Source organism: Misgurnus anguillicaudatus, chromosome 7, assembly GCF_027580225.2.
Source record: "Misgurnus anguillicaudatus chromosome 7, ASM2758022v2, whole genome shotgun sequence".
Classification (NCBI taxonomy): Eukaryota; Metazoa; Chordata; class Actinopteri; order Cypriniformes; family Cobitidae; genus Misgurnus; species Misgurnus anguillicaudatus.
Window position 1 is genome coordinate 11,364,349 of NC_073343.2, and position 27,629 is coordinate 11,391,977.

General features: G+C 37.6%; 1 protein-coding gene across 3 annotated transcripts in view; it reads left to right on the top strand.

Annotated features, from left to right (window-relative positions):
• map4k3b (mitogen-activated protein kinase kinase kinase kinase 3b) overlaps positions 1–27,629 on the top strand; it is a 37,055-nt gene that overhangs the window by 1,346 nt on the left and 8,080 nt on the right. For 2 of the 3 annotated variants that reach the window (XM_055171773.2, XM_055171775.2), the window contains exons 2-29: positions 1,434–1,491; positions 1,746–1,836; positions 5,818–5,882; positions 5,984–6,039; positions 6,121–6,168; positions 6,386–6,428; positions 6,512–6,584; positions 6,681–6,812; positions 7,088–7,150; positions 7,262–7,343; positions 7,460–7,576; positions 7,956–8,034; positions 8,169–8,227; positions 8,306–8,346; positions 8,831–8,869; positions 10,792–10,845; positions 12,735–12,789; positions 13,763–13,931; positions 14,291–14,361; positions 14,453–14,494; positions 14,693–14,777; positions 14,874–14,953; positions 15,119–15,179; positions 15,279–15,396; positions 18,916–18,974; positions 19,143–19,246; positions 19,339–19,510; positions 19,636–19,704. In XM_055171773.2, the coding sequence (XP_055027748.1) occupies positions 1,434–1,491; positions 1,746–1,836; positions 5,818–5,882; positions 5,984–6,039; positions 6,121–6,168; positions 6,386–6,428; positions 6,512–6,584; positions 6,681–6,812; positions 7,088–7,150; positions 7,262–7,343; positions 7,460–7,576; positions 7,956–8,034; positions 8,169–8,227; positions 8,306–8,346; positions 8,831–8,869; positions 10,792–10,845; positions 12,735–12,789; positions 13,763–13,931; positions 14,291–14,361; positions 14,453–14,494; positions 14,693–14,777; positions 14,874–14,953; positions 15,119–15,179; positions 15,279–15,396; positions 18,916–18,974; positions 19,143–19,246; positions 19,339–19,510; positions 19,636–19,704 (2,185 nt within the window). The remainder of the gene's footprint in view (positions 1–1,433; positions 1,492–1,745; positions 1,837–5,817; positions 5,883–5,983; positions 6,040–6,120; positions 6,169–6,385; positions 6,429–6,511; positions 6,585–6,680; positions 6,813–7,087; positions 7,151–7,261; positions 7,344–7,459; positions 7,577–7,955; positions 8,035–8,168; positions 8,228–8,305; positions 8,347–8,830; positions 8,870–10,791; positions 10,846–12,734; positions 12,790–13,762; positions 13,932–14,290; positions 14,362–14,452; positions 14,495–14,692; positions 14,778–14,873; positions 14,954–15,118; positions 15,180–15,278; positions 15,397–18,915; positions 18,975–19,142; positions 19,247–19,338; positions 19,511–19,635; positions 19,705–27,629) is intronic. The other variant, XM_055171774.2, reaches the window with a different exon arrangement.

Consider the following 27,629-nt stretch of genomic DNA (forward strand, 5'->3'; position numbering starts at 1 on the left):
TTTATAGCATCCTCTGTTTTACCAGTATTGTTTGAAATGCTGAATGAAATGCCATGAAAAAGATAAGTGGTGGAAAATCTCTCTCTCTCCCTCCCTCTCCCTCTTGCTCTTTTTGATGACATCATTCCCACTTCTCTTGGTCAGACAGATGTCTCTCAGTTCAGTCTTACAAAGCGTGTGTGTGCGTGCGTGTGTGTGTGTGTGTGTGTGTGGTTAATGGGGAACACAAATGTGTAAAATGATGTGGATACCAACATAAACATGAATACACTTTCTGTTACCTCCTAAACCAAATGGCTTCAAAACACACTAAATGCTAATTTTTTATAAATCATAAAATGCTGAAAGCTTCCTGTGGGATAGGTTTGGGGCTTGCTAAGGGGATAGAATATACAGGCTGTACAGTTTACAAGTCATTTCTGTGTGTTTAAACATAGAAAATATTGAGTGAACATTACCAATCACGTATTAATGGACAATATAATAATGCCCGCTGTGATGACGGGTTGTATGTTGTCATCACTATCATGCTACCCATGGTGTAGAATGTCACACATTATTTGTATGTGGTACCTGTCTTTTAAAAAAATCATTAACATTGGGTTCTGTTGATTGTGTTTTATGAGCTTAAGAAATGTATATCAATTAATCATAAAATGGCCCTGATATGTCACTAGACATTTAGAAATCATTTTTATTTCAAATTCTTATATCACTGACAACAGTGGTCCGGCTAGGATATTGTCATTAAAAAAGTGAAGTTGCAGCCCTCAACTGATGTTTATGTTGTCATGTTGTGTATTGGCCACCAGTTGTGAGATTGCAGTACCAGTTTTAGCCACAAGTTCTGTGATTGCAGTACCAATTTTGACCACAATCCTACATACTGTTCCTTTAAATTCAATGGGTACATGCTGTGCATATTTGCTGTGTTGTTCATTAATAGGTGCACATATTATTGATCAATGCTAAGCTGAGTACCTACAATAGTTCCCAATAATGTATATTGAAACACACTGAGGCTATTTTGAGTTTAAACACATTTTTATTTCAAACAGAGTCTATTCAGCATGTTATGTATATGTGTGTAAAGTGGTACTACAGTGATCCCTGAATTTGGTAGGGCTCATCAATTAGTGAGATTGGCCTAGGTTATTTGGGGCAGTCTGGGCAGTACACCTGAAAACTCAGGGTTGTGTGTTATGCTTAGCTTTTGCTGCATAAAGCATTTTTAAAGTGTTTTTTTACTTTGACAGACGCTTTGATTTTTAAATATTATGTTAGATCCATATGAACCAGTAGGAACCTTCAGGTGATTAGAAAAATCCTAGAAACAGCAAATTCGCATTTAACACTGTGGCTTAAACGTGCTGTTTCATAGCAATTGAGTTTATAATAGCTTCAATCACAGGTTTTCCTTTTTCCATTTCCAGGCTCGTAACGTCAGCACTGGAGAACTGGCTGCTATCAAAGTCATCAAATTAGAACCAGGTGAGGTTTCCCAGTGGTGTTTAACCACCTTCAGATACTTCCCTATCCCTGACTGTCCATATATACTTCAGGTTAAATATTACTTCTGGGACGTGTTCATGCATATATAATTAGAGACATCTGACTCTTTCAGTTTAAACCCGGATCACTTAAGGTTCTGTTTAATAGGCTTTACACAGCATTATGTAATTTTCTGTTTGCATATTGTTTGACTTAATCTGTTGGTTGATTTGTTTTGTTTGGTTGATATGCAGGAGAAGACTTTGACGTGGTGCAGCAGGAGATTATTATGATGAAAGATTGTAAACACTCAAACATTGTGGCATATTTTGGCAGTTACCTCAGGTACTCCTTGGAAACACGCATACTGATAAAATCTATACTAAAATGTATACCTTTAACGCACTGTAGGTCACAAAGCATCTGCCAAATGTATAAATCTAAAGGTACATATGAGGAACTCAGAGCAAAAGCTGCTAAACGCCACCTCCGTCAAAAACGAGATGTGTTAATTCAATCATTTTGCTTCAAATACGCTTAATCCCAGCCTCAGGCCATTCAAAAATACTGGTTTGTTGGCAGAATCCATTAAGAGTCCGATAAAAAATGATAATTTACAAGAAAACAAGACAAACTTGCTTCTGACCTCTTCATACACACATAGATAATCAATCACCTGCACGTCTTTGTTAGTTTGTGGAGTCTATACATTTTATTTTCAGTTAATATACACTCACCTAAAGGATTATTACGAACACCTGTTCAATTTCTCATTAATGCAATTATCTAATCAGGCAATCACATGGCAGTTGTTTCAATGCATTTAAGGGTGTGGTCCTGGTCAAGAGAATCTCCTGAACTCCAAACCGAATTTCAGAATGGGAAAGAATGGTGATTTAAGCAATTTTGAGCGTGGCATGGTTGTTGGTGCCAGACAGGCTGGTCTGAGTATTTCACAATCTTCACGCACAACCATTTCTAGGGTTTACAAAGAATAGTGTGAATAGAGAAAAACATCCAGTATGTGGGAGTCCTGTGGCCGAAATGTCTCGTTGATGCTAGAGGTCAGAGGAGAATGGGCCGACTGATTCAAGCTGACAGAAAAGCAACTTTGACTGAAATAACCACTCGTTACAACCGAGGTATGCATCAAAGCATTTGTGAAGACACAATAGTGTTGGGCGATATGCCCCATTTTGAGATTGTCCTATCGTCAGCCTGTGAGATCGGCGATACACGATAGTATCGGGGGGCGGGGCAGTAATTTACTCATTTTTTATTTGTTAATTTTTCACTCATTATAACAAGTCCCTTGATTGGTGGCCAAAAAAACAAGAGCAACATCGTCATGACCGCAACCTTCTTAAAACTGATGCCATTAACTCTTTCCCCGCCATTGACGAGATATCTCGTCAATTAAGAGAAAAGGCTTCCCCGCCAATGACGAGATTTTCTGTCTTTCCGCAATACCGCTATTATCCACCAGGTGGCGCCCTTCCGCAACTTTTTAAACCCGGAAGTATTGCCCTATGGCAAGCTGCCGCATTTCCGTGTCTGTTTTAAAGATCGCTCTGAATGGGATCTCTATGAAAAGTCCGTCACAAACATGGAATTATCTCAAAATGTGGTGTTTTTGCAGAAACCTACCCATATTCAAAAGCTGATTACAAAAGAACTACTCAAGGTAGGATGAAACGTTTTTTTTTTTGTTTGAAAGCAGAGGGTCTGTTCTTTCATTTGGTATATTGTATGTTTATATATTTGAAGAAGAACATTTTCTGGAAGGCATTAAACTTTGGTGAAAATCATGAAAAACGCTGGCGCTGGCTGGCAACTTTTTAAAAAAATGCTGGCGGTGAAAGAGTTAATGCGAGCGCGTCATTAAAACCCTAACCATGATTACTTAATAACTGTAAAAACATGCATCTGCGCACACACACACACACGTGCGCGCACATACATACAAACAATTCAATGCATTTGTTTAGTGCTGTTGCAAAAGGCTACACGTGTCAAGCAGTGGTGCTCTCAGTGGTGCCTTTTTAAACACATTGGTCCAACGGAATGCGATCATATTTACCGTAAAACTTCAAATAATAGCCCGGGCTTTTATTTTCCCAAACCTATCGTCACACCAGGCGTCTAAAAGAGACAGGCGTCTATAAGAGACATCTTTTAATTGAATTGTTCAAGCATGACAGCAGGAGGTTACCACATATTACGTTTTATTTATAATTTAAATGTGTTTAAAAAATTAGTTTGTGTAAGAATAACAGTCTTAAATTATTGGCAGCATAAATAAAGCAAACGAGGATATGCTTTTTTATTGGTTGTTGCGTTAAATCTTACACAGATACAACAGTGCTATTTTCTGATTGGCTATTGTGTAGCCTCTTTCTTTTCTTTCTTTTTGATTGGCTGATAAGTTGCACGCAGCACGCTTGACTAGAACTCCAGGGGAGACGGGCTTGATAGGTGTCTTACAAAGTTCTTCATAGAATTTATCCTGTTAAACATGTTTTGGAGAGATTTAAGCTTAATATTTCATATGCTTGTGAATTTTGTGGTCAGGAGCCTCAAAACACTACCGGCCCACCGGGAAAAGTCCCGACTCTCCCGATTGCCACTCCGCTTACTGTCATCATCACTGCAATCCTGACGACGAACCTTGTTGTGTTGTCATAGGGATGAGTAACGGAACGATTGCGTCTGTCACGTGACTTCTTCCGGTAATAAAAACTTTAGCGTGTGCAATCTGCACCATAGAACTGGCTTAATCAGACAATCTGACGGTTTTAGAAGATTAAATACAACCCGAAACTAAAAAACAGACGCGGCCTTTATTTGAGACAGGCGTTTATTTACCCAAACCTGTCGTCACACCAGGCGTCTAAAAGAGACAGGCGTCTATTTGGGACTCGGCTATTATTTGAAGTTTTACGGTAAACACAATCATATTTTAAACACGAGGGACGGGTAGCTACAACTCATTGAAATGCATATCATAAACAGGATTAATAGCGCAGCTCTCTGCACGTACGCGAGAGTGAGAGAGGCACCAATATGCAGCGGGTCATATTTTAAACAAAAACTAAAGTTTGCCTAAGGTTGCATGAAACGCATTAAACTGAACAAATACATAAGGATTACTACTTTAGTTTATGTTTAAACTTCAGACAGATGCAAGAGCGCATGCTCGTTAGACAGAGAGAAGCGCAACTGGATTTAGGTGCTAGATGGAGTCCAAGACGCGCGCATTAAGTGCAGGTACGTGTAAGAAGGAATTCTCTATTTACAATCTCTCCGTGTAAAGTGAAGCCCACAAACCCTCATGCAAGGAAAAGCATGCAATGTGCATGTTAATGTAAAACTGTGATGATAATAATAACCATTCGCCAACTATCGTCATGACTATCGCCATGAAAGCCTGCCATTGGCGATATGTCTGAAGATCGTCGATACACGATACTGTCGTCTATCAGCACAACCCTAAGCCACAACACGCACAACCACTCATCTCCACTACAAATAGGAAAAAGAGGCTACAATTTGCACAAGCTCACCAAAATTGAACAGTTGAAGACTGGAAGACTGGAAAAATGTTGCCTGGTCTTATGATTCTCGATTTCTGTTGAGACATTCAGATGGTAGAGTCAGAATTTGGCGTAAACAGAATGAGAACATGGATCCATCATGCCTTGTTACCACTGTGCAGGCATCCCTTTATGACCACCATGTACCCATCCTCTGATGGCTACTTCTTGAACATGACAATGAGTTTACTGTACTAAAATGGCCCCCACAGTCACCAGATCTCAACCCAATAGAGCATCTTTGGGATGTGGTGGATCGGGAGCTTCATGCCCTGAATGTGCATCCCACAAATCTCCATAAACTGTAAGATCCTATCAATCCTATCAATATGGGCCAACATTTCTAAAGAATGCTTTCAGCCCCTTGTTGAATCAATGCCACGTAGAATTAAGGCAGTTCTGAAGGCGGAAGGGGGTCAAACACAGTATTACTATAGTGTTCCTAATAATCCTTTAGGTGAGGCATCTAGTGAAATATCAGATGATTTACTTTTTGTCTGGAAAAACTGTGATTAAAATAATTATTGACTTAAAATATGCACATTTTCAGTTGACACATTATTAATTTTCAAAATTGTCTTATTTTGCACTTTAATGTATTAATCTTTATCTCAGTTCTTGAATGTTATCTTTTGGTAACCGTTGCAATACAACCCATACATTCATCATTAAGTTATGACAAAAAGGGCCTGACTATATTTGATTAACTAATGTTTTCATCTTTCTGTTTCAGGAGAGATAAATTATGGATCAGTATGGAATATTGTGGCGGTGGCTCACTCCAGGATATTTACCATGGTAACCATTGTCCAAAAATGAATCTGGGCAGTTTATATTGCATACATCATCTTGAACTTCTGTTAAACAATACCATGTTCATTTCTGTTTGTATCTCACAGTTACTGGGCCCTTGTCAGAATCCCAGATTGCATATATGTGTCGTGAAACCCTACAGGTACATGCACATAAATTTATTGCAGATGGAAAAGATTAAAAAGGATGTATGTGGTAATGTGGGTTAACATATTTATTACAGGGTGTTTACTATCTCCATAACAAAGGCAAGATCCACAGAGACATAAAGGTAAAAACTGGGTGTTTACACACACAAAATATCTCATAAAGGTGCATTAAGTATGACATTCCTCATTTTACCAATATGCTCACCTAGAATTTTTTGCAGGTAAATATGAAGGCAAATATACTTCAGTGGACCCATATTTGTGCTTTCTTTGAAACATTGCCATCTTCATTTAAAGGGTTGTGTTTAACAGCATCAGCATCACATTTTTGTTTTGCAGGGAGCAAATATTCTGCTGACAGACAATGGCTATGTTAAGCTAGGTATGGAAACGCCTAATTTAAGTGAGTTTACGTTCACAAAAAGTGAAAACTTCCTAATTCACATCTGTCTTGTCTCTTTCCAGCGGATTTTGGTGTTTCGGCTCAAATATCAGCGACTTTAGCAAAGAGAAAGTCTTTCATTGGAACTCCATATTGGTATGGAGGTCGTCTCTTATCATTTTGCAATATTTATTTAATGGTTTTATTCTAGTTTGTGATTTCACAGAGAGGAATATTTCTCTTTGTGTGCAGGATGGCACCTGAGGTGGCAGCCGTAGAGAGGAAAGGGGGCTACAATCAGCTCTGTGATATTTGGGCCGTGGGCATTACAGCTATTGAGCTAGCAGAGCTGGAGCCACCAATGTTTGACTTACACCCCATGAGGTGTGTGTTTTGTGGCTTGTTTTAATTATGTCACTCCACTCAGTTGTTACATTTTCATAATGCAATGCCTGCAGGTTTCAGCATTTGCTAAATTAATAAATCCCTATTTGGCCTGTGTCATATGTTTTAAAGGTATCAAAGACATGGTAATTTAAAAGAGAATTGCATAGGCAGAATTTTGTTTATCTGCATGAAGTCTGTTCCACTTTGCAGTTTCTTTTGTACAGGGCAACAGTTGTTTTATTTTGATTATTTTGGATGTTTCCCTCTCACAGAGCTCTTTTCTTAATGACCAAAAGCAATTTTCAGCCACCCAAACTGAAAGATAAAGTCAAGTGGTAAGACTGCATTTAGGTTGTTTAGAAAATAAAGTTTACCATTTAATGATTAAAACATCAATTGTTGAGGGTTATATTCAGACTCTTCTGGTATGTTTTTGGCATATGAAGGACAAATAATTTTCATCACTTTGTGAAAATGGCTTTGACTAAAAATCCCAAGAAGAGACCCACCGCGGACAGATTGCTACAGGTAAGAAATATGTGCTTTATTTAGCTAATGTTCCTGATTGGCTCCCTAGAGATAATTTCCAATTGGCTCAGTAATTATATAATAATGTTTCATTACATTGCATCTGTTGTCTACAGCACCCGTTTGTAACTCAGCCACTTAGCCGCACTCTTGCCATTGAGCTGCTGGACAAATCCAACAACCCTGACCACAGCACACATAGTGATGCAGAAGAAGATGACATTGATCCAGAGGTGAGGCCATTTCTCTTAAAACTTTCCCCTTAATTAACTATTGGGAGACCATATTAGAGCTTTAAACCAAAGCACTGATTTCTGATTGGTTGTTTTTTTAGATATATATCCTTAATGAGGGCAGGCAATTGGCTCTGCCAGCTGGCAGGTACTGGTGTGGTTTAATCACACCACAGTGTGCATACGACTGTGTGTGTGTATGTAAAGCATGTGATTTGAGTTTTATACATAACAGCAGTGGCTTGCAGTGCTGCCTTGAGGAAACTTTGAAGGGTGTCTAAAAAGGAGTTTAGGTTTCGAAACGATGCATAATGTAGAAAACATGTTACTCACATTTTAGAGCTTTACATTAATATCCATTTGGTTTGTTTGTTTGCAGTCACCTGTCTCGGTTCCACATCGAATCCGTTCGACTAGCAGGAGCTCACGAGATGGAAAGACTCTGTCTGAGATCAACTGTAAGTCATTGAATAGCCCCTCGACTTACTTACCCGTAACAAGCAAATGTATTTTAAGCAGAATACTCTACTCTGTTTTGAGGTCTACTTAAAATGTGATTAAAATTAGATGTCTGTGTGTGCCTCTCTTTTAGTTGATAAGGTGAAGTTTGAACCACCGCTAAAGAAAGAGACTGAACCACATCATGACATGGTTTGTGACACAATGTTGTTGTTGCTGTTTATCGTGTTTATTTGGCTTTACTTACACGTGTCTTTTTGATTCCTGTAGGATCTGCCATTAGAGCCACAGAGCATTCTGGGAAATAACAAGTGAGTCTATTTTGTTTTTTTTGTGAGTTTTTAATGGGGATGCAGGAAAAGCTATGTTTTCTTTGACTGGGTGGGTTGCCTGAAAGATTAGTAGACTAATACTTTTGCTGGTTAAGGGTTCATCTTACCCTAATATCTTACACTTTCATTTATGCATTTGGCAGATGCTTTTTTCCAAATGGACTTACAGTACATTTAAGCTACACATTTTATCAGTATGTGTGATCCCTGGGCATTAAAGCCATAACGTCTCCATTGCTAATGCCTTGCTCTGTTAGATTAGCTACAAGAAATCATTTCTTAATACCTTGTGTGGAGCAAGTCATATAAACACCTCTGTCTGCATGAATATGACTTGCTAAACAACCTTGCTAATCAACTGCTTGGTTGAATCACTTTAGAACGCAGTCTATACTGATACCTTTGTTTTGTGAATATGTGTAACAAAGTTGTATATAATTTACTCGTGTGTATTCATTTTCAGGAGTCTATTAAAATCTGTTGCTGAGGAACTTAGTCAAAGGTACAGTACACTCCCACTTTTGACTGGTCAGCTAAACTGCTCTGTATGCAAACTAATCATCTCATCAAAATTGTGTCCTCTGCTTGGCACTAAGAAGCTACATTGCACATTGTTTTGAGAGAGAGAGAGAGAGGGAGAGGGAGAGGGAGAGGGAATTTACACAGTCTGGTGTAAAATATTTGATAGTGTAATACTGCCCATAGCTCTATATGGTTGTGAGGTTTGGGGTCCACAATGGCCCAACAGATTACTCCAAATGGGACAAACATCCAATCGAATCCCTGCATGCTAAAATATTTTAAGAGTTCAAAAAGAACACCTACTAATTCATGCAGGGCTGAATTAGGCAGATATCCCCTAATAATACACACCCAAAAATGCTCCCTTAAATTCTGGTTATACTTAATCTCAACTCCCCTTAACACACTTCAGTATAAAGCCCTTAAAACCAGTCCCATCTGTCAACTGGCTCTGAAACTCCAGACCAGCACTAATGAACACAAACAAACCACAATAAACCAAATCATTAAAGTCAAACTTTACATTTGGATCATTGGGATAATGAAAGTAAAATGTAAACTAAACATTGTAATAACCAAAGTAAACTAAAATGTTATCAGGCACTAAACAGAAAATACAATCTGCCAGAATACACTTACCTAAAGGATTATTAGGAACACCATACTAATATTGTGCATAACCCCCTTTCGCCTTCAGAACTGCCTTAATTCTACGTGGCATTGATTCAACAAGGTGTGGAAAGCATTCTTTAGAAATGTTGGCCCATATTGTAGGGTAGCATCTTGCAGTTGATGGAGATAGGGCACGAATCTCCTCCCGTTCCACCACATCCCAAAGATACTCTATAGGGTTAAGATCTGGTGATGGTGGGGGTCATTTTAGTACAGTGAACTCATTGTCATGTTCAAGAAACCAATTTAAAATAATTCAAGCTTTGTGACATCGTGCATTATCCTGCTGGAAGTAGCCATCAGAGGATGGGTAAATGGTCATAAAGGGATGGACATGGTCTGAAACAATGCTCAGGTAGGATGTGGCATTTAAACGATGCCCAATTGGCACTAAGGGGCCTAAAGTGTGCCAAGAAAACCTCCCCACACAATTACACCATTGCATTAATGAGAAATTGAACAGGTGTTTCTAATAATCCTTTAGGTGAGTGTATCTCTCCACTGTTAGAGATGTATCCTCACTAAATACAGACTCTGTGATCACACTCTGGCAATAGAGAAAGGCCGACATAGACAAACATGGCTCCCATAAGAAGAGTGAATCTGTGTCCATTGTGACAGTGGTGAGATCGAGACAGAGACACACTTTCTCTTTTACTGTGGTAAAAATAAAGAGTTTAGAGAAAAACACTTTGACAAAATGTCAAAGCTTCATAGCTCTTCAGATTAGATCAAATGAAGATGTTACTGGGGGAAGACAGACACCCATCAGCTGCTGCTAAATTCATTTATCAGTTACACACCAATCTTGTATTGTACCTTTATTCTACCTCTCAAGTGCCTCCGTAAATGTATAGTTGTATACTTCAAATGTTTATATTCCAAAGTATTTCAAACTTTTTTTATATTGTAAATATCCTCTGATTCTATTTTATTTATTTGCACTTGTAGCCTACTTCATCCATCACCCAGCACCTTAGCTTAATTGCACCTTAATGTTTGTTATTATTGTGTTATTGTATGTTTCTTGTTTTATGTATAATGCTTTGGCAATATTGTGACACAATCATGTTAATAAAGTTCTTTAAATTGAAGAGAGAGAGAGAGAGAGAGAGAGAGAGAGAGAGAAGGGAGAGAGAGAGAGAGAGAGAGAGAGTGTGTATGTGTGAGTTCACTGCATTCTCTGGCTGCTATATGCCCTTTTAGCCTCACCCTCTTCATCTCTCTCAGGGGTCATGTGACACATTTAGAGGATGAGGAGGAGGATGAAGGTGATAATTTGCAGTAAGTGAGAGGAGAATGTGTTGTGAAATGTGCATTATTCCAGAAACATATGTGATCATTCTCTTTGTCTGTTAGTGTGAAGTGAATTGTTTGGTTTTTAGTTGCTTGCAGTTTAAGATGTGCATGGTCCTTGTGAAAATGTATATTTTTATTTGTTAGCTGATTTCTATGAGTCAGTGGGAAACCAAGAGATTTCAGTATTTATATAGCTTTCTTAGCTGTTTGGATGAATAAATATAATAGCTTTAGTGACATGAACAAACCGGAAAACAGGTCTCGTTGTTTCTGCTTATCGAGAAAAAGTTAACGGCAGAATAAACTGATGGCAGTATCTATAATATTTTAAGATATTTAGCTAACCTGTCTAGTTATTTTTATTTGTAGCATTTTCTTTTTTTATCCTAATGTAAATGAGAAGAAAAATAATAAATCTTTAAAATATCAATCTGCATATGTAATGGACATCGGTTCTGCTAATTTTTGGTAGTTTCTGTAAAGGCATATTGAGTTAAACATCTCTCTATTTAATGAAGCAAAAGACCTGGGGCCTCATTTATAAAATGCTGCGTAAAAACCATCCTACATTTGATCTTACGATCATTTAACAAAAATGCGTATGTGTGATTTATAAACAGAACGTACGCGCAGAAAACGCGCGTACCCCTTTCAAATCTATAAATCGCAAATGAACTTGAACTTGTGCGTGCAGCCGAGCTGTTTCAGATCTCCGCCTTTAAATGATGCGTAATTAATGTCAGACATATAAAAGAGCGCTTGTCAATGTTTAAACCCAATTTCAAACAGAAAGAATGGCTCATATTTCCAAAAACCTGCAGCAATCAGACAAGCAAAAGTTTGTATGTCTGCTCAGACCCTGACGTGACGCTAAGCACTTTTCCACGTCAAAGACAGTTTTTATAAATATGGACTTTGCCGTGGATTTTACGATCAAATCTGTGCGTAGGCAAAAATCCACGGCACGCTTTATAAATGAGGCCCCTGGACTGGAAGTGATATGACTTGTTTTGCAGTTGTTTGTGCAAAACCCTCATTACATATATCCTATAAATTATTAGTGACACTTGCTAAGGCATTGCTGCTTATACTTAAGGTTAGAGTTTTGTTTAACTACCCAATCTTAAGCTTTGGAACATAACTTGTTCTGCACCATTTGTACTAAGGACCTGAAGATTTTGAGACGTTTTTGACGTTCTAAGCACTTAGGCTTAGAAATACCTGGCAACACATTGCCAAGTGGCGACATGTTTATGTGTTTCGAGGGCTTCGAAATAGTGAATACATTTTCGAAGCAATTGGTTCAGTTGATTCAAAGCTTCGAAAAGCTTTGTTTCTCCCATCACTAGTGACCACATACAACCCACAAAATACCCATTCATTGTGGTATGTTTAACGCCGACAAACAATGTCACATTTATTTAAGATTGTTTATAATTGTATTTAACAGTATAATTTCCTATGTTGTGGATTCTCATTTAATTTGATCATCTGTTTAGGTTTTCTTAATAATTTAGTGATTAGCTAAGTTCAGCCATCATAATTGAGTTAAATAACAGAAATGTTTTTATATAGACAGTCTAAATTGACGACAGTTTCAATTTGTGTTTCTAGTTTCCTATATTAAACTTGCGTATGTGCGAATACCACTAATTGTTATTACATTCTGTGTCCCATTGTTCTTGCTTGCCAGTCCTTTCCTTAATTGACATTGCATATGAGGTTTGAATCATATCTCTGTGTTTTTGCGTGATCATATCCCTGTGTGTTTACATTATCCAAAGAAACGCTGCCATTGGTCCATGCATCTTTATTCTGTTATACCACATCCTGAATGATAATATTTATCATGACATGCTTTTTTGTGCCTACAGCTGTAACTCCACGTCAACCATGAGGCCTAAAGTACCGCCCCCCCTACCTCCCAAGGTAAAGCCTTTCAGACATGCGTGCTTCGCCTGTACAACACATATTCCTTTAAAATCTTAAGATAGAATCTCAAGGACATAGACAGGGGTCAACAATAAAGTTTTCAATTTTTTTTCCACAAAAATTAGCGCTATTTTAAGCAAATATATTGTAAAGGGCCATTCATATTATAACGATGAATATAACGTTAACTACAACGATAACTATATTAGCGTCCACATCACCAGACCGTAACAATAACTTTATGCTAATTTGCTCACGCAAATTGCCTTAATGGCATTAACTAAAGCACTTTTCACACATAGACTTTACCGAAAATGCATCCGGGATTTGTCCGGGATCGTTTGATTTTTGGTTAATTGACACTGCCAATGATTTTCTGTAATCTGTGTGTGTGTTTACACGGATACTGTAAAGATCCTGTAAAGACATGACGTGTTTCAAGTCCTGTACTTTGTAGTTTTTTTCTCTTTGGTTATTATCCGTTATTTCTCTCTCCAGAAACCACTCGCATGCGCTTTTGTTTATGATAAGACTATAAAGTTGCTTGTGGCTATTTAAAAAGCTCCCTGATCTCTGATTACGTAGTCAATTTCACACTAACTGCATTAGCGCTGTATACCTGAGGTAATTGTATGTTATGGACCTCAGCAATAAGCTTCTCCACAGTGTCATCTGTCTTTTTAAATGTGCATGCACTTAAAGTTCATATAGATTTGATTGGCTGTCAATGGTTTATCGTTCTTCAAAAAGTGATCCCAACAATATCGTTCATTGTATCTTTATCATTTTAGATTTGGTATGAACTCATACCACGCTATTCTCTTTAATATTAAACGATTTTTAAAACAAAATTTTTATTGTTATAGTTATCATTATAATGTGAAAGGCCCTTTGAATGTTAAGATTTCTTTAACACACAAAAGTGTTATTTTTTATACGCTCTCCTATTTCTCTCTCTCTTAATTCCTAGCCGAAGTGTCTATCTCAGAGCAGTACAGCCTCAGAGGACAGTGGTGGAGAGGGAACTATCAAACGTTGTCCACCTTCTTCATGCTCCACCCCTCCTGCACGCCCAGCTTCCTGTGTTCCTCCCAGACCACCACCTCCTCGCCTGCCTCCACACAGGCGTAGTAGTCTAGGTAACAAACCATTTGTGCATGCTCAGACAGAGCCAGCGGGGAAAGATGAGATTTATAAGTTCTGGGAGTGGCTTCAGGTTGAACCACAGGATGAGCAGAGTAAGCTAAGAACCACCCACTTGAGAGAATTTCTCCCTTGATTGGTAGACAGCCATGCCAGTGCTTCTTGAATACTGGTAGTTGATTCCCCAGACTGTATAGCATAGCTGTTTAACATAGTTAAATTAAAAGCTTTATAGATGGTGTCTCTTGCTATATCAGGCTACATTGATTATACTAGTCAAGTTGTTTCCTTATCTTTGTAAAAGCGTCTGCTAAATGCCTAAATGTCAAGTCATACAATGTGCTTGTGTGCGCAGGTAGTGGACTTTCTGTTCAGGAAAATGGAGAGAGAGAAAGACTGGCATCACTTCCTGCATCCAGTTTACAGGTCTGATTCCTCTTTAGGCCTGTATTGGGTTATTACGTTATTTTTGTTTAAGGTATTTGTATTCTGAGTGTATATGTTTTTCTTTTCGTAGAAACCGATAAGTAATGGCCTGCCACCTACCCCTAAAGTACATGTGAGTCATCCAACCCTTACTTGTAATGTCTATCTCTGTATCCCTTTGTCTCTCTTACTTTTTTCATATATATATATATATATATACTAGAAGGTGTATCAACAGACCTGGAATAACACATTTGTCATAGCAACTAAACCTGAATGGTTTAAACTCAGTTCTTCTGATATGATGTTGATCTTTCTTTCTGCTCTTCAGATGGGAGCTTGTTTCTCTAAGGTGTTTAATGGCTGTCCACTGAAGATACACTGTGCATGTTCCTGGATAAACCCAAACACCAAGGGTGAGAATCAGTGTTTGCGGGCCTCTGTCATTGTTATCACAATGAATTCAAGTCAATATCATAGTTATGTTTGTTTTCTTTTTGGTTTCTCTTCAGATCAGTATCTGATTTTTGGAGCAGAGGAAGGAATTTATACTCTGAATCTGAATGAAATCCATGAGAGCAGCATGGAACAGGTGAATACATTGAAATGTAAATACTGTATATTATGGTACTGTATGCATCCTCTTCGACCAACAGGTCCTTGGCCAGAAAATGTTGAAGCTGGCCTTTTAAGTTTAAGGTTATGTAGGATTAAAAATAGGTGTAATGAATAATTGATTTGTTGAAATTTTCTTTAGCTGGTCTCACGGAGGTGCACATGGGTGTACGTAATGAACAACTGGCTGCTCTCTATATCAGGTGAGAAGGGAAGCACTGTGGAAACAGAAAATAAAGAGTATGTCTCTGAGGGAAGGTAAAGGTTTGATGATTACAGTAATTTGAATGTATGATCTACAGGTAAAGCATCTCAGCTATACTCCTACAACCTGACAGGGCTTTTTGAGCAAGCACGACAGATGCAGAAGTTACCTGTCGCTATACCAACACATAAACTCCCAGACAAAATCATCCCTCGGTATGAATCAGGCTAATCTTTTTTTTAAAGCCTATTTCAGGTTTTTGTCCCTGTTTGTAGGGCTGGGACGATTAAACGTGCAATTCTGCTTGCTATGCTTTTCAATGAATTGCGGTGAATTGCGGCTACATCCAAAAGCCAGAGGGTGCTCTCATGCAGAAACTTAATATGCGCCGCAGAAGAACCATTTACACAGACAGCTCCAGGAAATGGCTATAGAGGGTATGCATGTGACGTCACCTTCGGTGAAAGTGCTTGTGGTTACGCCCACTGAGTGGCAAAAGACAGCGCGGCAGCATTTGAGTGCAGTGTGAAATCAGCGGAAACACGAGGAAAATGCGTCTAAATGAGAAACAGCTGTTGTGCGATAGACTGTACTAACAGATTAGCAAGATTTCGGAGCAATCGTTTTACAGACTGCCAAAAAACACAGAAAGGAGAAATAAATAGATCTTTCATGTCAACGTTCACAGACCACAGGTGGGTTGATAAGTTGCTAGGGTCAATATCAGCAGAGGTTTTACTTTCTACTTAAACGTATTTTTCGATTATTTGTACTCTATCCATGTTTTTCTTTGGAAAACATACATTCCAAAGCATATATCATAATTTTTACTCTATAACATTTCATAAATACACGTGTTTGTTTTACATTTAATATTTAAGTACATTAGCATACTTTTACTCAAGTAAAAGTACACAATTTTAATGTAATTACTTGGGTATAGACCCCTTCACGGTTCACGTCACAGGCAGTTTCCACTGCGCATGTCAGGGTCAGAAAAGCCATTACAGCAGATAGAGTTGCGTATTATTCGGTATCGTCAAAAATGCCTACTTACGTCGTGGGTTGTGAAAATCGCACCAGGTCTTTCGTTAAGTTTTCGCGATTCATGCAGAATCTCAAAAACAAAAAAATACAACATCTGCAGCTGCAAGCAATTAACGTGCAGACTGGAACAATGCAAATATCAAAGAGGCTTGTGTTTGTTGTGTTCACTTCATTTGAGGTAAGTCATAATTTTTCAGCCCTGTTAGATTACATTATAAAGCCTGGATGGTATGAACAGTTTGACCCCATGCTGCGCGCGCACCCGATAGTCATTCAATGTTTACAAACTTTGAAGGGGTCTATTAAATACATTTTAATATGCAATATTAAAGAATACACCATATGATTCTATGTTTTGGAATGTAGTGAAGTAGAATTTTTCCCAATACAAACATCCTAATAAAGCACAGATGCTTGGAAAGTGTAACTAATGTAACTAAGTATTGTCCACCTCTGCTATCAAGTCCGACTAAATTTAATTTAACAGGGTTCCCACGGGTCCTTGAAATCCTTGAAAGTTTGTGAATCTTGGGGAAAAATTCCAAGCCCTGGGAAGTTTTTAAAAATATACATGCACACTGAAAAAAACAACTTGTAAAATTTACTTAAAAAAATCCTCGTAACAATTTGCACGAACTTTTTTTAAGTAAAATTTACTGCTTTTTTATAAGTAAAACTTACCTACTAAAATCAAATAAAATTTACTTAAAATTGCATGATAAAACATATGTTAAATAATTAATTAAATGTTACTTAATTATTTTATTTAGAAGTTAGATTTATTTTAATCGTTTAGGTAAAGTCTATTAGGGTTTTTTTTTGAAAATTGAAGCATTGCTGTCCTAATAATATTAAATAAATTGTATTTTCTGTTTGTTATTTTCTTTAACATATTCCTAAGGACCTAGTTATTTTTAGTGTTATAAATGGCATTATAACACTAAATTCATGACTGACAACAAGTCAGTCATTGAATAAACTTGATTCGAAACAGAAACGCACACAAACTGTGTTTCTGACATGCATTATCAGCACTGTGGAGAGAATTACAATACAATGTTCTGAACAGGGTTCATGTAAAGAAACATTGATCACCTGAACGGTGACTTCACAAAATTATTATTTACAACAAAACAACATCAATAATATAAGAGCTTAAACCTTTATGACATTTTGCTAACAAATATTTAAGTAGTTAAAGTTCTTATCAGTTCTTATTCTGTGATAAAGCTTAAAAAAAATATTCAGGCGCAAAGAATTGTGGGTATTCCTTACAACATGTGCAAATAAATGTAACTAAAGTTTTTGATTAAAATTTACTTAATTATTTTAGGACTATGTGCAGTGACTATAAAACAGTTAAATAATACAAGAAAATATCTAATAAGACTTACTATTCCCACACAGTTCATTTTTTACATAAATTAATTGTGTATTTATCATCATTTTACTTAGGAAAATCTAGTTCTCAATAAATGTTAATATTATTATGTAGAAATTATGAGAGTTAATCTAATAAATATTACTACACCAAAAAGTTCGTTTTTTCAGTGCATAGATACAGGTCATTGAAAGTGCTTGAATCTATTTTATGCAAGAAGTTTTCTGGAAAAAAGTCTATATTATTCCCTGTGTTGTGTAGGATAATATCATAAAAATTCTAGACTTTTTAAGCACACATGCTAAACTGTTCGCTTTAAATGTTCATATCTTCTGAATGTGAATTTTCATACCAAAATGCTTTTTTGCATAGTTGTGTTTGACACATGAAAATGTCTCGGGTTATGTATGTAACTGTTGTTCCCTGAGAAGGGAACGTGACGCTGCGTCTCCCCTGCCATACTTCCTGCATCCCTGTAACGCCGTCTTTGGCAATATTTAAGATAGCGATACACTTCTTGGCTCCCGCATCATCTTGTCTTTGTCGTTAAGCCTCCCCATTGGTTGAATTTGATATACACATTTAGACGCACTTACCCCTGGAGGCGTCCCCAAAGTGTCACCGCAGTGACGTAGCGCGAGTTCCCTTGAAAGGGAACTGCAACAATGTATCTTAAAAGGTAACACGATGTAACCTTGCTCTCACTTAAAATGTGTCCCCACATTTAGTCCTTGAATTTAAGGGTATTGCACCTGGAAAGTCCTTGAAAGGTCCTTGAATTTGAAGTTAACTAAGGTGTGGGAACCCTGATTTAAGCTGATAATAGTCCGTTTTACTGGCATTTTCGCAGCAGCCCCTATGAAAACCATCCATTTTGTTGCACGTTTTACTACTCAACCGGGTGAGCTCTGGAAAAGTGATGTCAAATGCATACCCTCTATAAGCATATTTAAATTGCTGTACTTCAAATCTTTTGAGATATTGTTGTGATAATAAAGGATTTATGTTATGCTTTTTTCAAATGCATGTTATAAACAACTCAAACTCTGTGATTTTAGATTGATAAGGACATTCTACTGATCAAAGAGCTAAAGTACATGAAATTGCTGTGCATAACATTGCCTTTGTGATTCAGAATCAATTTCAGACATGTTTTATTAGTATGAATCGCGATTAATTGTCCCAGCCCTACCTGTTAGCATGCTTAAGCAATTTTTGCAGTTTTACATTAAACTCTGTGTGATCTGTACATTCTTCTTGAATCTGTATTTAAATTTCAGTGCTGTCATTTGAATGTTTCTTTCAGGAAGTTTACTGTGTGCAATAAAATACCAGATACCAGGGGTTGTCAGAAATGCTGTGTAGGTCAGTACAAAAGTGTAAGATGACTCTGCGTCTTACCAGCTAATATGATTCAATGAGATTCCAAATGCTAAAAAGATTTTTATCACTATCTGAAAATAGTCTTGCACAAATACAGTCTGAAATAAAACGTGTGTGTGTGTGTGTGTGTGTGTGTGTGTGTGTGTGTAGTGCGAAACCCATACACAGGTCATAAGTACTTATGCGGAGCTTTCCAGTCTAGCGTAATGCTGTTTGAATGGGTGGAGGCTATGCAACGCTTCATGTTGATAAAGGTGAGCGATTTAAACATATTAATATAGAAATACAGAGAAACATGGTGCATTCATGCACAAGAGTATAATTGTGTGCATGTATGTCTGTTCAGAGTATAGACCTTGCTCTGCCATGTCCATTAGAAGTCTTTGAGATGTTGGTGGTTCCTGAGCAGCATTATCCACTGGTTTGTGTGGCAGTCAGTAAAGGGAGTCACCCTGATCAGGTGGTCACATTCGGCACTGTTGATCCAAACGCTGCCATCCCTGCTTTTATGGAGCCAGGTCGGTATCACACACTCACTATGTCTCTGTTAAAACAGGAAGGCCTTTTCATGGTTTCCTAAAAAGATTTTTGGCATAATGTTTCTAGGTTTGAAATGAACATTTGTTGTGTTATTTGTTCCCAGAAACGCCTCAGACGTGTGTGATTCATGTGACTCAGCTGGAGAGAGACACTGTTCTTGTGTGTCTAGATCGTAAGTAAATATTATTGCAGCAAATGTGTGTATAGACACATATACAGTGCATTCAGAAAGTGTGATATATATACATTTATAAATCTATATATGTGTATATATATCTTTTATATATTAATATATATATGTATGTATGTACAGTATTGTTCAAAATAATAGCAGTACAATGTGACTAACCAGAATAATCAAGGTTTTTAGTATATTTTTTTATTGCTACGTGGCAAACAAGTTACCAGTAGGTTCAGTAGATTCTCAGAAAACAAATGAGACCCAGCATTCATGATATGCACGCTCTTAAGGCTGTGCAATTGGGCAATTAGTTGAATTAGTTGAAAGGGGTGTGTTCAAAAAAATAGCAGTGTGGCATTCAATCACTGAGGTCATCAATTTTGTGAAGAAACAGGTGTGAATCAGGTGGCCCCTATTTAAGGATGAAGCCAACACTTGTTGAACATGCATTTGAAAGCTGAGGAAAATGGGTCGTTCAAGACATTGTTCAGAAGAACAGCGTACTTTGATTAAAACGTTGATTGGAGAGGGGAAAACCTATAAAGAGGTGCAAAAAATGATAGGCTGTTCAGCTAAAATGATCTCCAATGCCTTAAAATGGAGAGCAAAACCAGAGAGACGTGGAAGAAAACGGAAGACAACCATCAAAATGGATAGAAGAATAACCAGAATGGCAAAGGCTCAGCCAATGATCACCTCCAGGATGATCAAAGACAGTCTGGAGTTACCTGTAAGTACTGTGACAGTTAGAAGACGTCTGTGTGAAGCTAATCTATTTTCAAGAATCCCCCGCAAAGTCCCTCTGTTAAAAAAAAGGCATGTGCAGAAGAGGTTACAATTTGCCAAAGAACACATCAACTGGCCTAAAGAGAAATGGAGGAACATTTTGTGGACTGATGAGAGTAAAATTGTTCTTTTTGGGTCCAAGGGCCACAGGCAGTTTGTGAGACGACCCCCAAACTCTGAATTCAAGCCACAGTACACAGTGAAGACAGTGAAGCATGGAGGTGCAAGCATCATGATATGGGCATGTTTCTCCTACTATGGTGTTGGGCCTATTTATCGCATACCAGGGATCATGGATCAGTTTGCATATGTTAAAATACTTGAAGAGGTCATGTGGCCCTATGCTGAAGAGGACATGCCCTTGAAATGGTTGTTTCAACAAGACAATGACCCAAAACACACTAGTAAACGGGCAAAGTCTTGGTTCCAAACCAACAAAATTAATGTTATGGAGTGGCCAGCCCAATCTCCAGACCTTAATCCAGTTGAGAACTTGTGGGGTGATATCAAAAATGCTGTTTCTGAAGCAAAACCAAGAAATGTGAATGAATTGTGGAATGTTGTTAAAGAATCATGGAGTGGAATAACAGCTGAGAGGTGCCACAAGTTGGTTGACTCCATGCCACACAGATGTCAAGCAGTTTTAAAAAACTGTGGTCATACAACTAAATATTAGTTTAGTGATTCACAGGATTGCTAAATCCCAGAATTTTTTTTTTGTACAAAATAGTTTTGAGTTTGTACAGTCAAAGGTAGACACTGCTGTTTTTTTGAACACACCCCTTTTAACTAATTGCCCAATTGCACAGCCTTAAGAGCGTGCATATCATGAATGCTGGGTCTTGTTTGTTTTCTGAGAATCTACTGAACCTACTGGTAACTTGTTTGCCACGTAGCAATAAAAAATATACTAAAAACCTTGATTGTTCTGGTTGGTCACATTGTACTGCTGTTGTTTTGAACAGTACTGTATGTATGTATGTATGTATGTATGTATGTATGTATGTATGTAGAGTGCCCTCCACGGTTATTGGCACCCCTGTTTAAGATGTGTTAAAAGCGATCAAATTAATTCTTTCTTTTTTTTGCAGAAGCATAATCTCTAACAGAAAAATTTTGAAAAATATACTCTTTAGCACAAGTTAATAATAATTTTTAAAGTCCACGAATTAGGAAAAAAAATATATATTATAAAATCACCTGTTTCACAATTATTGGCACCCCTAACAAGTTTAAAACAACTGGAACAGTGACAAACAAGGCTGGAAGAGGTCCCAAGTTTATCTTGCCACAACGCACAGTGAGGAGTATGGTTAGAGAAGTAAAAAATGTTCCTAAGCTTACTGTCACAGAATTGCATCAAAGAGTGGCATCTTGGGGTTACAGAGTCTCCATAACAATTATCAGAACCTCTATACATGCCAACAAGCTGTTTGGGAGGCATGCACGGAAAAAGCCTTTTCTCACAAACGTAAACATCTGGAGTTTGCTAAGCGGTACTGGAACTTCAACTGGGATCATGTGCTTTTGTCAGATGAGACTAAGATTGAGCTTTTTGGCAACAAACACTCTAAGTGTGTCTGGCGTAAAACAAAAGATGTGTATGTTGAAAAGCACCTCATGCCCACCGTGAAGTATGGTGGAGGATCTGTGATGCTGTGGGCCTGTTTCTCTTCCAAAGGCCCTCAGAACCTTGTTAGGGTGCATGGCATTATGAATGCTTTGAACTACCAGGACATTTTAAATAAAAACCCGAGGGCCTCTGCCAGAAAGCTGAAGATGGGTCGTCATTGGGGCTTTCAGCAGGATAATGATCCAAAATATGTGGCAAAATCTACACAAAAATGGTTCAGCAGTCACAAACTCAAGGTCCTCCCATGGCCATCTCAGTCCCCAGACCTCCACCCAATCGAAAACCTGTGGGGCGAGCTAAAGAAGAGAGTGCATAAGAGAGGACCCAGGACACTGGATGATCTAGAAAGATTGTGCAAAGAAGAATGGTCAAAGATCCCTCTCTCTGTGTTCTCCAATCTGGTGAAATGTTATAGGAGGAGATTTAGTGTTGTCGTGTTGGCAAAAGGGGGTTGTACAAAGTATTAATATCAGTGGTGCCAATAATTGTGGAACGCATGATTTCAAGTTTTTTTCTTCTAAATGTGTAAATTCTTTACCACCAAAGTAATGTACTTATCAAAGATTGGATTTTTGTCTTTTTTGCATTTGGGTTCTGTTGTTTAAATAAAAAGGAGAATTTTTAGAAGTCCACGACCACACACCAAACAGGGGTGCCAACAATTGTGGAGGGCTGTGTGTGTGTGTGTGTGTGTGTGTGTGTGTGTGTGTGTGTATATATATATACAGGGATGGGCAGTATTTCAAATACATGTATTTAAAATACCTATTTGAAATACAAAATAGTATTTTGTATTTTAAAGCCTTTGAAAAAAATGTAATGTAATTTGTATTAAAGAGCAGGCTAAAGCACGCACATCAATTTAAATAGGGTGCTCGACTAAAAAACGTAGTAGTAATGATGCAAAGTCGGCAACACCAAAGCTCCAAAAATATCAAAAATGTTTATTAATTAAAAACAGTGCTAGGCATCAGGTAACGTTTCGAGCACGCAGGCTCTTCATCAGATGAAGAGCCTGCGTGCTCGAAACGTTACCTGATGCCTAGCACTGTTTTTTATTAATAAACATTTTTGATATTTTTGGAGCTTTGGTGTTGCCGACTTTGCATCATTACTAATGTAATTTGTATTTAAATACATTTAAGCTGAGTATTTTTGTATTTTTAAAATACTCAAAATACTTTGAGCCAGTCAACCGGGTGCTGTTTTCATGCATCAACTAGTTCAGACCAGACACCAGAGTTCAGGTAAGCAAATATATCTTTGCAGCTTTTAGTGGGGAATAACTGAAATGTTGGAGTGGGAAAAAAGCAAGAGCGATTGAATTATTGGGTGTGATGTGATTTGTGTTATTATAACCGTCGCGAAAGGAGATTCAAATTCACACTTGCACGTTGGCAGGCAGTTGCATTTGCACGTTGCACGACTGAGACAGAGTGTGGAACGCTGACAAATAGGCCTACACTTTTGACTTAAAGGAAAACCACTTTTTTAGTACTTTACTATGTTCTTAACTCAACTTAGACAAATTAATACATAACTATCTATTTTCAATGCATGGAGGAGGAGCACTTGGTTTGCGGCATTTCGACCTCAGCGCGCAGTGGCATCTTCACAGGAGTGATGATGTTGCTGCACCAGAGGTTGAAGTGTTGCAGACAAAGTGCTCTTCCGCCATACAATATAGTTCTTCTTTTTTATTCACTTAAAAGTCGTTTTATTTTGTGCCACCATACTTACTCGTGTAACTACTCATGTAACAGTCTTTGAATGGGGAAAACATGGAAGTGTTTGGTGGCTTCTAAATTCTTCCCTGTTTGGATCCTGAGCAATAAATGAGACTAGGCGAAATGCTAACACATTCATGACATGCTGTGCAAAGATGAAGTGCACATATTGAAAAAATATATGTATGTATTCATTCAAGTTGACGTAAGAACATAGTAAAATATTGAAAAACTGGTGTTTTCCTAAAGGCCCTTCACACGTGACGCGGCAAGTGGTGGAATCAGCACACAGTTGCTGATTTCTTTTTAGCTTTGTGCAGTTGAAGTCTTGTTTACACTTTTGCAATTTGCATGGCTGTACTCTAAGGCATGTGAACCTGCTGAACCTGCAGTTCTCAGTAAACCTACAAGACTTTTATGCTTGACGTGCTTTCAGTTGTATAATTCTGTAAATGACAGAGGGCGACTCGTGAGTAATTGTTCTCAAAACCATCAAAAAGCAGCGATGAGAGAAAGTAGTTTGCTGAATAATTTGTCAAACACTCGTCTCGTGAGAAGTAAATATGTGGATTTCTTCATATAAACTGTTTAGGTTGTGGGTCGACGACACATGAAAAAGTTTTTATGATGTTTTTATAAAACATCACTTTACTTGAATGGGTGTTCATAAGGCTGACATGACACTTGTGTCATGAATATGAAGGAGATTTTACTTGAATGGGTGTTCATAAGGCTGACATGACACTTGTGTCATGAATATGAAGGAGATTTTATGGATGTTTATGACAACTGTCATTAAGTGTCATTTGTTCAATTATGTCATTTTATTGCAAAGATGACATTGTTTGAGATGTCTTTGTTATGACAACTTGACATTAACCCATACATCATGCTGTGTCATGACAACTTGACATTAAAGGCGGAGTCCACGATGTTTGAAAAATTCGTTGGAAAAGGAGACGGGCCGACTACCAAAACACACTTATAGCCAATCAAATCAAATGCCGGGTTGCGTATGTGTGGGGCGGGTCTATCAACAGAAGGACCAGATTCTATTGGGGTAGGGGCATGTTTGTTTGGGTGATTTCAAATATCAACATTGGCTTTCAAACATCGTGGACTCCGCCTTTAACCAAGACAACATAACTGACCACTTTTTACCAGTGATACAAATTGAAATTGTTATTAAAATGTCATTAAGTGTTAATAATCTGTTAAATAGTTTTTTAACAGCATCATGAATATTCTTCAGTTCATAATGTTTATTTAACCAAGTATTAATAATATTTGACATAGTATTAACACTTAATGACATTTAAATCACAGTTTAATATAATGTTAACCCACAAAGCTAGGTAGTTTCTTAAGTTTGATAATTATTGTTTATGATTTATAACAAGTTGTGTTGTATTGGTTTATGTGTCGGGTTGTCATGGCAAAGAGGTCTCAAGCAATGTCATATTTGCATTAAGGATTGCATGGTTGGGTAGGTGACACTTAATGGGAGTTGTCGTAAATGTGCATAGAATCTTCATGTTCATGACACCTGTCATGGCTTAATTATGAAGGTGTCTTGTCAGCACATCCCTTCAAGTTTTTTATTTCCTTCAGGGCAGGGGAAAGCAAGAGGTATGTAAAATAAAATGAATGTTTCTAAGCAGTTGCACACATCTAAATACTTTTTGGCATTCAGAAATAGACCCAGATAGATTTCAGCCTAATAGGGATACTTGCACTGAATTCTACATGTATTTTGTGTATTTTCAAAATACAAAATACTGTATTTGTATTTAAATACATTTTTCCTCACAGTATTTTGTATTTGTATTTAAATACATTTTTTGACACAGTATTTTGTATTTGTATTTGAAATACATTTCCATGTATTTATGCCCATCTCTGTATATATATATATATATATTTAAGCAATATCGCTCGAGTAGGACTGTGATATAGCTCTATATCATCACGGCTGTGATTAGGCCAGAGGCAATCACAGCCGTGATGATATAGAGCTATATCAAACGACTCCGAGAGCGATATTGCTTTTATACAACAGTTCGGCGGCACACGTTTGAAAAACGAAAACTAAAAAACAACAACGGAGTTATTTTAAAAGCCTCTTTGTTTGAGAACTACTTCTTCCGCCACGGATTTGAGGGCGGCCAGAATGACAGGTAAAACTTTCGGCTGCTTTGAAGCTCATAACAACTCAATGGACGGAAAAGGCGTTTCTTTATATTACCGTTTCTTGGTCACAAAGTGTAGTTTTAAGATTAGTTCAGTCGAGAATGTATCTGTGTTATATTTAAATCTGCAGTCGATTAGTAAAGATAGCGCCTGTTTGAACGTTTGCTTAGTGAGATTCGGTACGAATGAGAACCAAAGCATGAGCGGACGTCAGTGTTCACTCGCCCCGCTGACCACCGCCCTCTCTGGGCTACATCTCTGAAAGGGATTCCCTGGCTCTCATGTTGGCCTTGTTTGTTTATGATCGTCAAAATGAGATCAAATCAGCAGTATTTGGTGTCATGATCAAACTAGTACTTGTTTTTTTATTCATATTCTTTTGTGTTTGTTATTGTTTTGGCGCGAGGTAAAAGTTAATAAAACTATACTTGTGTAACGATACTATTGCTTTCTCATTTATTCTTAACGCGATACGAGCACTCGATTATTATTATTAAACTTTGTTCTTGTCGGTACTATACAAAACGTTTTTTTATAAGTGTCAGAGAGATGTTTTTGCATGCTGCTTATAAATATACCAGTGGCGATATCTCATAACATGTTTTAATAGTCACGTCACGATAAAGTAAATGATCAATGTCCACATTTAAAAGCTGCGGGGCTTACCTGCAGTTCCACGGTGTTTTCGCGTTCTGATAAAAGATATAACGTTAGCTCCAGAAAAAAACGAGTGTTTATATTCCTCTTTCCAAGTGTTAATCGTCCACACGATGTGACAAGACATTTCTCCCATTAACTTTAACGTAACATACAAGAGCGCTGATCTTTGACGGAATAATAACTTCTGATTGGGGATTCACAGACTGATTTATGAGCTAGTAAACTAATGAGACACACGGAGAGTGATTCAAACAGCGCGTCTGTGTTTTTCCATTCAGAGATGAGCCTGCTTAGGACCTCCATTCACTAGGTGGCAGAATAATACGAAAGGTGAAGCGGTTACAGTGCCGTTATCAGCACAATATCGTATAGCTCTTAGCCAATCAGATTCGAGAACCAGAAAGAACTGTTGTATAAATGTATATATATTTATATTTTTGTATAAAGAATGTAACTAGCTACACTTTAGACTAGAGTAATCCTGGATTTATAATTCCGTTTTAATTAAATGTATTTGTACTGCAGCAACTTTGATCATAAATCTTGTGTCATAAAAGCTTGACAAGGATATATTGCCAAACAAACCCCAGTGAGTGATATGAAGAAGACTGTAATAAGGAAAACCCTAGATAGAAAGCAAATATTTAAATAAATGTTTTCTCTAAAAATTTTTGGAGATCCCTAGACCTCCTGAGGGCCCCCTGGCGGTCCCTGGACCCCAGTTTAAAAACCCTTGTAAGCAAATCGTGTCCAATCAATCTATTTTACCACAGATGGACTCCATTCAAGGTATAGAAACATCTTGACAATGAAAGAGAACTTTGGGGCATCTAAGATAATGCCCCAAATAAGTGTTGTTGCAAAGGGTCTGAATACTTATGTAAATGTGATATTTTTTAGCTTTTCTTTTTACTAAATTA